The sequence below is a fragment of the Neoarius graeffei genome, chromosome 16 (assembly GCF_027579695.1).
Source record: "Neoarius graeffei isolate fNeoGra1 chromosome 16, fNeoGra1.pri, whole genome shotgun sequence".
Classification (NCBI taxonomy): Eukaryota; Metazoa; Chordata; class Actinopteri; order Siluriformes; family Ariidae; genus Neoarius; species Neoarius graeffei.
In genome coordinates, this window is record NC_083584.1 from 34,780,654 (window position 1) to 34,792,681 (window position 12,028).

Sequence of the window (12,028 nt, forward strand, 5' to 3'; positions counted from 1 at the left end):
AACGCGAGCCGTGTCGGGCTGAAGTGAGCTGAAGCGAGCTGAAGTGAGCTGAAAAAGGGTAGTGGAAAAGGGCCATTAGTGGTACATTTGGTTTGAACTTTTCTGTCAACTTGTTACTCAGATGAAACTCAGTTCAAATTCAAAGCCAAAAGTTGTATATAAACTTTTAAATTATATATTAGTGATATCACTGTCTCCACCCCCCCCAGAAAAAAAACACAACCAGCTGCCACTGCACGCCAATATTGTTTACTATTACTCTTTTACTGTTACACTTAGTTCATCTCACAAAAGAACTTTTGACCAACACAGGAAGGCAACATTAATAAACTGTATTAGAAGCAATTAGAATAAATATGAAATACAAATTAAAAAATTAATTTAGTAAATATTTTAGATATATATTTCCTTTTTTAAATTCACATATTTAACTGGTACATACAGTAGTTCACTTTGTTTGTGAAATGCAAGTAGAAATATACTTCTTTGTTAATGTTGTGGATGACTGTACATCATAGAGTTTGCCTGAGAGACTTGGTGAGATCGATACCCCTTCAACTCCATAAAGGCTTACATTGATTTGAAATGCTTTTTACAGCTTGGAAAAAGGCACTCGTTTGTGGATACTCCCCTTCCCTACTTCCTCTACTCCCTCACCTCTACTAGAAAAAAATATCAGGAAAGAGCAGGTGAGAAAAAGGCAGGTGAACATAAAGCATACTAGCTGATAAAGTGAGTTAGCTGCCTGCTGGAAATTTGGAACATAATTCCAAGGTATGTGTATATCGTAGTTTGAATTGTGAAATATCCCTAATATAACATTCTGAAAATTTTTTGTACAGACGATTTTCACTGTTGCTTAAGTAAAGTAGCTTTAATTCACTAGTTTTATTTAACTACAAATAGATAGCTAGTAGCTATGTGCCAAGCGAAGAGCAATCTAAATAGTTCTAGGTAACATTATCTCCATTGACCAAATGTTGGAATTTTGTCAATCCTTACACCTTGTGTGTGTGTGTGTGTGTGTGTGTGTGTGTGTGTGTGTGTGTGTGTATATATATATACACAACCCCGATTCCAAAAAAAGTTGGGACAAAGTACAAATTGTAAATAAAAATGGAATGCAATAATTTACAAATCTCAAAAACTGATATTGTATTCACAATAGAACATAGACAACATATCAAATGTCAAAAGTAAGACATTTGAAATTTCATGCCAAATATTGGCTTATTTGAAGTTTCATGACAGCAACACATCTCAAAACAGTTGGGACAGGGGCAATAAGAGGCTGGAAAAATTAAAGGTACAAAAAAAGGAACAGCTGGAGGACCAAATTGCAACTCATTAGGTCAGTTGGCAATAGGTCATTAACATGACTGGGTATAAAAAGAGTATCTTGGAGTGGCAGCGGCTCTCAGAAGTAAAGATGGGAAGAGGATCACCAATCCCCCTAATTCTGCACCAACAAATAGTGGAGCAATATCAGAAAGGAGTTCGACAATGTAAAATTGCAAAGAGTTTGAACAAATCATCATCTGCAGTGCATAATATCATCAAAAGATTCAGAGAATCTGGAAGAATCTCTGTGCGTAAGGGTCAAGGCCAGAAAACCATACTGGGTGCCCGTGATTTTCGGGCCCTTAGATGGCACTGCATCACATACAGGCATGCTTCTGGATTGGAAATCACAAAATGGGCTCAGGAATATTTCCAGAGAACATTATCTGTGAACACAATTCACCATGCCATCCGCCGTTGCCAGCTAAAACTCTATAGTTCAAAGAAGAAGCCGTATCTAAACATGATCCAGAAGCGCAGACGTCTTCTCTGGGCCAAGGCTCATTTAAAATGGACTGTGGCAAAGTGGAAAACTGTTCTGTGGTCAGACGAATCAAAATTTGAAGTTCTTTATGGAAATCAGGGACGCCGTGTCATTCGGACTAAAGAGGAGAAGGACGACCCAAGTTGTTATCAGCGCTCAGTTCAGAAGCCTGCATCTCTGATGGTATGGGGTTGCATTAGTGCGTGTGGCATGGGCAGCTTACACATCTGGAAAGACACCATCAATGCTGAAAGGTATATCCAGGTTCTAGAGCAACATATGCTCCCATCCAGACGATGTCTCTTTCAGGGAAGATCTTGCATTTTCCAACATGACAATGCCAAACCACATACTGCATCAATTACAGCATCATGGCTGCATAGAAGAAGGGTCCGGGTACTGAACTGGCCAGCCTGCAGTCCAAATCTTTCACCCATAGAAAACATTTGGCGCATCATAAAACGGAAGATATGACAAAAAAGACGTAAGACAGTTGAGCAACTAGAATCCTACATTAGACAAGAATGGGTTAACATTCCTATCCCTAAACTTGAGCAACTTGTCTCCTCAGTCCCGAGACGTTTACAGACTGTTGTAAAGAGAAAAGGAGATGTCTCACAGTGGTAAACATGGCCTTGTCCCAACTTTTTCGAGATGTGATGTTGTCATGAAATTTAAAATCACCTAATTTTTCTCTTTAAATTATACATTTTCTCAGTTTAAACATTTGATATGTCATTGTGGCAGCGGGGGCGTGGTCAAGCGCCGGTCTGTGACAGGAGGGCGGAGTTGGGGAAGGTAAGTGGCAGAATCGCTACACCTGAGTGTAATTAACCTGTGTTTTGTGTGTTCTCCCCAGTAAACCGCGCCCTATTTAAGGAGGGAGAGTGAGAGCGGAGGGGAGTTGTTGCCGAGAGGAGACTATAGTGTGTGTGTGCGCGAGTCAGTCTCTGAGTGTTGCTTTTGAGTGTTAGACTGAAAAGTTTGGCAATAAAAGCCTGTATTGCATCCTGATCTCTGTCCTGCCGTCTTCTGTGCTCCACCCACCCATTGTACCCGCCACAGTCATCTATGTTCTATTCTGAATAAAATATGGAATTTTGAAACTTCCACATCATTGCATTCTGTTTTTATTTCCAATTTGTACTTTGTCCCAACGTTTTTGGAATCGGGGTTGTATATTAGTACTGTGCAAAAGAAATGCTGTCGACCAAAAATGGATTAAAAATAATGAAATGAAATGTTTCAACATTAAAAAAAAAACTATAAACAGCAATAAGCCATAATAAATGAAACAAAGTCAATACTTGGTGTGAAACGACCCTTTGCTTAAAAAAAAAAATAATAGTCTCAGGTACAATGAGTGCAGTTTTATAAAGAAATGTGCTGTAGATTTTACTGAGCATTTTACAGAACCAGCCACAGTTCTTCTGGACACTTTGACTGTCACACTTGCTTCTTAATTTTGCAGCAAAACCCAGTAGCCCTCATTATGTTTTCTTTTTTAATCTGAAAAGTGCTTTCTTATGTAATATGCTGCTCAGATACAATTTTGTTTTTTTTTTCTGTCAGATTTAATTTTGTGCTGGAAAACAAATGTTTGAATCTCTAAAATGTTTTGTACTGACTCGATAATGTAGAAGTCATAAAATAGAAATCCATAACAAAGTTTGTATGAAAAAAAACCCTTTCTTCATACAAAGAAAGAAATACACCCAGGGTGTAAGTCGGCTTGCAAGGTTTTTCAGTAAAGGAATACTACTAGCAGATACTTTGGCACGAGCTAGCTAGCTAATCCTAATTAGAAAATAATAACACTGCGAAGCATATACAAAACATATACTGCTGTTATCCAACATTACTAGCAGGTACCAGCTGTGGATTTATAGAACAGAGACAAAAAAATAAATATATAAAAACAAAAATGAACACAAAAACAGCCCAGAAGCAGATGGACTTGGGGTCTCAAGTTATGTTTTACACTGGCTTAGTGATTAGGCTTAAACTGTAGCTACCTGAGATTTTACATATTAATTGTAAAATACTATAATTAAAGAAGACGAGTGGTGGCCATTCGGTCCCCACTAATGTTCAAACCTTTATGGTGCAGCCTTATGGTTTTGTTCATTAACATTGTATATTTATAGTTAATGTGAACAGAACACACACACATCGGCTCATTAGCAGGCAAAATCTTAAAACTCTACAGTGGACTATTTCTTAAATTATGATTTTTCACTGTACCTTATTCACTGATTGAGCAGATTGCCTCAAATCTTTGTACGTTCAAACTTCATATGGTTCTCAGAAACCCTACTGTTTAGTCAAATTCTTATCAATCAGTATTACCACCTATCTCTAGCCCATCCTTAAATCATGCTAGAAAAGTCAGTTTAGTCTACAGCACAGTACATTCCACCAGTCGTCCAAACAGGAAAAGGAGGAAATGGCAATTGTCTCACAGTAATGGGTTGGGACCAAAAAGTGGAATTTCATCCAGCCTTCTGATGTTCCAAAACAGGATCCATTACACTGGTTGTCGAAGTTCATACATATTGTTTATCATTGGAGTGCCTCTCTTTAGGATCACTCTTATTGGGTTTGGTGTGAACATCCTCTTTGGAGTGACCTTTATGAGTGGTATTACTGATACAGTTTAAGTATGTCGGAAGCATGTCCTCTGTTGGGTGTGGCTCACTCTCAGTCCAGTCCGTGACCGAATGAGCATAGCTGCCATTTTCTGTTGGAAGATGGAGATGGCCTTTTTCCTGATAATCTCGAGCCTGAACCTCTGTCAGCTGCAGTTTTTTTGGAGTTCTCTCTATTACTTGATGAACCTCTCGCTGATATCGGTACTTCTTCTCAATGTAATGTGTGATGAACAGTTGAAGAAGGTAGAAAAGCTCTACAACATTGAGCAACACCGAGAATAAAGCAATGGCCTGAATATATATCGTGAAAATGGTCTTCTCAGTGGGCCGAGAGACAAAACAGTCCACCGTGTGGGGGCAGGGACTTCGCTGGCATTCATACCTGGGTGGAATTACAAATCCATAGAGGAACCACAAACCAACAATAAAGCCAACCTCAATTAGAATCTTCAGAACTATGCTGAGAGTGTATGCACCTAGTAGCTTCCCCTTGAGCTTAGGATACCTTGGAAGTACCATTTCTTTTCGCACCTCTTCCCCATCTTCATCCTCTTCCTGTATCACGTCTAGCTTGATTTCTTTGGCTTTTCTATCCCTTTGTCTCCCATGCTGCTCCTCTGCTACCTCTGTCTCCTCCTCTTCTGGCTTCTTGTATCGCTTTAGGGCCACATAGCCAAAATATAAAATGCTGGGCGTGGAGACAAAGATAACCTGCAGAATAAAGTAGCGGAAATGGGAAACAGGAAAAGCCTTGTCGTAGCACACCGCCTCACAGCCAGGCTGTTTGGTGTTGCAGACAAAGTCAGACTGTTCATCATCCCATGCAGATTCAGCTGCAGTAGATAAGACGAGGACACGGAAGAGAAAAAGGACAGTGAGCCACACACGCCCCACACCAGTTGAGTACTCCTGACTTTCCTCTAACAGGTTTTCTAGAAAACCCCAGTCACCTCTGGACATCCTCTGCACCTGTAGACACACAAACAGACACACAACAGAGTTTGAGCCAATCACTAATGTCAAGAATATGCAGATGATCTGAAACGAGCTGTGCGTGATCATATTTAATACACTATAATGATAAGTGACAGCACATCAGAACAGCAGTGGACTAAGTGTAGAGCCCCATGGTACACCATGAAGAGGAATGTTTCTTTGAAAAAAAAAGATTATATCAGTCTCTCAGTTCTGTAATATAAGAAGTATTATTTTAGTATGTTATTTTCAATAGTCCAACACTTTTAACTAAGCTCTACTAAGATTATTGGAATAGTCATAATACTTTTGACAGTACAATTACTGATAAGATCATAATGCAATAGTGTCAAAATTGGAACATCAAAAAAGAATGAATATTAAAACATTATTCCCACACACTTTCTGTATTTTAAAATTACCTTACACTAGACATGAACTGTGTGATTTCTGCTGGAGTATCACTTTAATTTGGTAGACTGTAATGTTTTTTTCTTACTCTTTTTTTTCCCCACCAAACATTAATTTAATAAGGAGTAACACACAACAGACTGTTATGTTATACGAAAATAATTTGGTGTAATACAGCTGAATGCAAAGTAGATTATTTGATTTTTGTAAAGGAATATCACTTTATATATATATATATATATATATATATATATATATATATATATATATATATGATATTACACGGTGGTGGTGTGAGGATATGAAGTTTATCTTTGCATGGTGAATGTATATTTCACAAGTGAGCACAGTCAAAGAGTGAATTATTTTTCAATATGAGACCACAAGAAGATAAACTTCTTATCTTCAAGCCAACTTGTAATATTATTTTTATTATATAGACACATCCACAAACAAAAACTACACAAGTTAATCAAAACAATTCATCAATATTCTCACTAGTGAGGATATTGGAAAATATGTTACTCGGTGTCCCGGATGTAGTTTGTCTGAAAAATATGAGTGCCATATTTCCCAGTAAAACACTAGTGTCTCTATAATGAATATTATATACAGTATCAGTCAAAAGTTTGGACACGCCTTCTAATTCAGTTTTTTCTTTATTTTTATGAATTAAAAGACGTCTTAAAGTAACGATGGATGCCATTTCTCTTTACTCAGTTGAGCGGTTCTTGACATAATATGGATTACTACAGTTGTGGAATTGGGCTATTTACTGTATTATTCTTATTTACTATTTACAGTTTGATCTCAAATATATTAAGAAGGCAAGAAACTGCACCAATTAACTTTTGATGAGTGACCTGTTAACTGAAAAGCATTCCAGGTGACTACCTCATGAAGCTGGTTATGATAATGCTAATAGTGTGCAAAGCATCATGAATAATATTAATAATCCATGAAGGTAAATGCTGGCAACTTTAAAAAATCTAAGATATGAAACATATTTTGTTTTTTGTTGTTTTTTTAAACACTTTTTGTTTACCACACAATTTCATACATGTTCCATACATTATTTCATAGTTTGATGTCTTCAGTATTGTTCTACAACAGGGGTTCTCAACCTTTTGCAACCTGGGCCCCACCAAAGCTGGTTCATTGCAGTTGGGGGCCCCTCTTCTCGCCCCGCCCCAAACACACTCACCCGCAGTGACGCCACCCGACCTACAGCACCTTATATTGACCGATAGATAGATAGATAGATAGATAGATAGATAGATAGATAGATAGATAGATAGATAGATAGATAGATAGATAGCCCTGGGCTAGATTATTATTATTATTATTATTATTATTATTATTATTATTATTATCATTATTATTATTATTAGTAGTAGTAGTAGTAGTAGTAGTAGTAGTAGTAGCAGTAGCAGCAGTAGTAGCATTATCCATTCCATAGAAATACATAGGCCTATTATCATTATTAGGCTATTGTTATAATTGGCAGTAGCACCACATTTCTAATCTGCTTTCGGGCATTATTATAATTATAATTATTATTATTATTATTATGGCCTATTATCATTACTAAGCTGTTGGCAGTAGTACAAGACTTATGTTCTTTCAGGCATTATTATTATTATTATTAGGCCTATTATTATTATTATTATTATTATTATTATTATTGCTGTTGTTGGTTGTTGATATTATTATTATTATGCTATTATTATTAATAGGCATCATTATTATTATTATTATTATTATTAGTGTTTTTATTAGGTATTTTGTTAGGCTTATCATTAGCTGGCTATTGATATCATTGGGAATTGGGACCAGGCGTGAATTTAGGTTTTACTTTTTACTGTGCCTTTGTGATCTGCATTTGCGTTAATGCGAGACCTGAGACTGAGCTTGCTTTGCCTTACAAAGATCCTCGATTCTTGGCGAAATGTTTGACAAGCACAGTCTCAAGTCATCCTCAATTTGCGCACGATTGCGATATTTCGTTTTGAGCGCAGTCATTTTTGAAAATCCTGCCTCACACAAGTAGGTCGATGCGAATGGGATGAGCAGTTCAAGGCTACGTCACACAGTTGCGGGTACTCCTGCATCAATGCTGCCCAGAATGTCGAAAGAGGGCATGAGGTGAAGACTGCCTTAAGTCTACTGTCTCTCTTCAGCTCAATAAGCTGTTCCTGCATGTCAACTGGAAGTTCGTCAGCAGTACACACAAATGGATCTCGAACCCACGCAAAAGAGCGATAATCCTCTGTGAAGTATGCCGCAAACTGTTTTCTCATTACCGACAGGTGCTCTGACGCTGCTTGAAAGACAGATGAGAAATCGTGGGAAGTGCCTGCATTACTGATAAAGTCTGCAAGGCTTGGGAACATATCACAGTTCCCCCGACTGATGCGGCCACACACACAAGATTTTATGATAGATTGATGATAGATTTTATAATAGTATTGATTTGTATGTAATAGTCCAATGTCCTGCATTTTGACATGGGTAAATGTGTTGCATCTGCTTAGCTACTATAGCCTGTTAGCCCCAGATTTTTTTTTTCCTCCATACATGAAGCCTACTCGCGACCCCCCTGGAGTACCTCCGCGCCCCACCAGGGGGGCGCGCCCCCCCGGTTGAGAACCACTGTTCTACAATGTAGAAAATGGTCACAATACCGAAAAATATATTTCGCTGTGAATGAGTAGATGTGTCATGTACGATGAGATTGAGTGGAATAACTGTTTTATTCTATCAACATTCACTGGATTTTGAGAAACACAGCATTTTTATTTTTATTTTATTGCAAATTCGATAAATTAAAAACTTTATACAAAATGTCTGCGCCTTGTTGGCTATCAGTTCACATACGACTCGATTTCGTGGAATAACACCTTGAAGAACCAGTAACTGTTCAGTACCAGGAACTGTTAATGGTTCAAGATTAACTTTTTTAAAGATTGTAGAATAGATCAGAGAATAATTCACTTTTTTTGATCAAATGATCAATCATTATAACAGGCACATTGTAAATTTATAGTAAGATGATGATCCTGTTTGTATTGGTTTAAAATCATTGCCATTATTTAGACTTTTAACCCTCTGATGCAAAACGTGGGTCAAAAGTGACCTGGCTGAGTTTTTATTTTCTATATCTTTGCAATAAATTAATTCCATCATTCAGTATTCAAGGTATTCCTCAATTAACTTTTTTTTGTTCATCATACATCCTTATTTTATTTTTTCCTTTCTTACTTTTTGAATAAAAACCCTTTTTGTATCACTACCCTTCTAATGCGCAACATGGGTCAAAAACGACCTGCATTCATTTTCCAGGTTATTTCATGTATGGCTGAGTGTTTCTATGATATACTTTTGAAATAAATTCATTTTGTCTTTTACTTTTCCAAATATGGGCGGCACGGTGGTGTAGTGGTTAGCGCTGTCGCCTCACAGCAAGAAGGTCCGGGTTCGAGCCCCGTGGCTGGCGAGGGCCTTTCTGTGCGGAGTTTGCATGTTGTCCGTGTGGGTTTCCTCCGGGTGCTCCGGTTTCCCCCACAGTCCAAAGGCATGCAGGTTAGGTTAACTGGTGGCTCTAAATTGACCGTGAGTGTGAATGGTTGTCTATGTGTCAGCCCTGTGATGACCTGGTGACTTGTCCAGGGTGTACCCCGCCTTTCGCCCGTAGTCAGCTGGGATAGGCTCCAGCTTGCCTGCGACCCTGTAGAACAGGATAAAGCGGCTAGAGATAATGAGATGAGATGAGAGACTTTTCCAAATATGCAGTAAATATCTTGTTTTTGTTTAGCACAAATCATCATTTTTATTTTTCCTTTCTTAAGTTATGAACAAGCACAGCTTTTGTAATTCTACATCAAGTTTACACACATGGGTCAGAAACGACCCGCATGCATTTACTACAGCGTTTGGTGGGAACTGTGAATTGTGCTTGTGTCAGACATTTCACAGCTCAGCACAGCGTCCTTTGCCCATCTAATACATGTAAGTAATGTTTTTCAATTGTTCTAACATTACCTTAGAAAAAAATTGATTATGGTTACAGTAGGTTACCTTGAGAGTGAGTAGATTACTTGTCAGAAAGTTACAAGTAATTACTATTAGCTAGCTAGCTGTTGACATATTCTACTTTAGTTAGCTAATTTTATTGTAGTTGGCTTAGCTAACTACATAGTTAATAAATAAATAACTGGCCCCATTCACTGCTAAAGTAATTACTTGAAGCAAATTATTATTATAGTATTAAGACATTTAATTTAAATCACACTTGGATGACCCATGTGTCGTAATATAAAAAGTATTTTTGTTCATAAAGTAGGAAAGAAAAAATTAAATTAATGATTTTTGGGAATTAAAAACAAGATATTTAAAGAATACTTGGAATATTCAATCATAAAATAAATTGATTTCAAAAGATAGAGCAAAGAAAAACTCAGTCAGCATGAAATAACCTGGAAAATGAATGCGGGTCATTTTTGACCCATGTTGTGCATTAGAGGAGGTGTGCATATGTTTTGCATCAAAGGGTTAATTATATACATCATAGCCCAAGTGTTACAGCCTGCATATGTGACCAATATTTATTGAATACGACCAATTAAATAAATATTTAAATCAGTTATTCTTTTCTCAATTTGTTTTCACTTTTTAAGCAAATATTAAAAAACCTACACAATTCATCTTGTGTGTTCCATATCTCAAGTGTGCTAACGTCACTCTCATTTCTAACATTATCGCACTCAGTGGGTTTCTCATGCACTTTGGCTCGGCCCAGGGGACAAAACAGTCCTATTACTTTGGCATTTGTGATGATTTGCATCTGTGTAAACATCCTTTGAATCACAGTGGTCTTATCTGTGCAGTACTTTTTTGGCCCAAAGGACTGCTTTTTTCATGTAAATACTGATGCAACCTGAAAGCCATTATATACACTGTCGCATCAGTGCTTCATCCTTATTATTATTATTATTGTTGTTGTTGTATCACCCTTACTAGCCAAAAGCATAGTCCTATCCTACTAGCCTATTATTTGTTATTTTTGTATTTATTTATTTTGAAGATGACTCAATTCCTACTTAAGATATTCATCCTATAGTTAATGTGTGTGATTCGCAGGGCTGATTTGTATAGAAATCCAGAGAACAGGGGGTATTCCAGGTGTGTGATTTAGTGACAAACCTGGGTAAGTTAACTCAGAGGAAGTGGTAAATCTCCTAACAGAGAGCCTCATGGCTTCGTTTTCTCACTAAATCATGTACTTGGAATACCTCCAGGACAGAAACACTAACATTCAATCATGAAAACTTTACATTACAGATATAAATTTCATGTTTCGGGATATTGTAAATATGGTATACACCAAGTTGCCATATAGGCCTTTCCTATCCAGTCTAATAAACTATCAACTTGATGCAATTAGATGTCCTTTTTCTAATACGGCAGTGTACTGTCTCTCTCTCTCTCTGTCTCTCTCACACACACAAATATACACTAAAGTCTATGACTAAACAAGAACTGTGACCCATGATCCATACCTGTCTCTCTGGTTTGCCTGTTCTTCTGATGATCCTGTAGTTCCCGTATGTCTTTTTAGGAGCTGAAACAGAACTTGTAATGATGCCTCAGAGTTCTTGCTTTTGGTAGAAAGAGAGCAGAGGGAGAGGAACTTTTCCAGGCCCTCCCACAGGAACCTGGTCCAGGAAAAGGGATGGATGTGTTCAAAAATAGCCCGCTTTCTCTTCTGCTTTTTCACTGGGTAGATGTCGTCATGGAGAGATTCAACCCTTAGGCCATGAAGCTGGACATTTATGCTTAGATGTCTTCTGACTCCTCCCGGTCCTGATGATCTCAAGGGCTCAACATTCACCCTAATTTATCCTGCTGTGTTGTTTTAGTTTGCATTTTAACAGTCTGATGAATAAAGCTGACCATCTAAAAGTTCACTGACTTTTAAAGCTTTTAAGAGTTGTATTTCAACTGTACTCCACTGTCATCAAATACATGCTTTTGGTAATAAACTAGAACAGATAGATAGATAGATAGATAGATAGATAGATAGATAGATAGATAGATAGATAGATAGATAGATAGATAGATAGAGTGGTGCTTGAAAGTTTGTGAACCCTTTAGAATTTTCTATATT

The 12,028-nt window shown here is 37.4% G+C and overlaps 1 protein-coding gene across 1 annotated transcript; it reads right to left on the minus strand.

The window, feature by feature from the left end:
- Positions 1 to 233: 233 nt before the first annotated feature.
- On the minus strand, positions 234 to 11,511 carry gja4 (gap junction protein alpha 4). The gene is made up of 2 exons (XM_060942825.1): positions 11,421 to 11,511; positions 234 to 5,445 (listed from the first exon to the last, which is right to left on the minus strand). Exon 2 carries the CDS (start codon positions 5,434 to 5,436, stop codon positions 4,372 to 4,374), a length of 1,065 nt encoding a protein of 354 aa, XP_060798808.1. The 5' UTR covers positions 5,437 to 5,445; positions 11,421 to 11,511; the 3' UTR covers positions 234 to 4,371.
- Between the last annotated feature and the right edge of the window lie 517 nt (positions 11,512 to 12,028).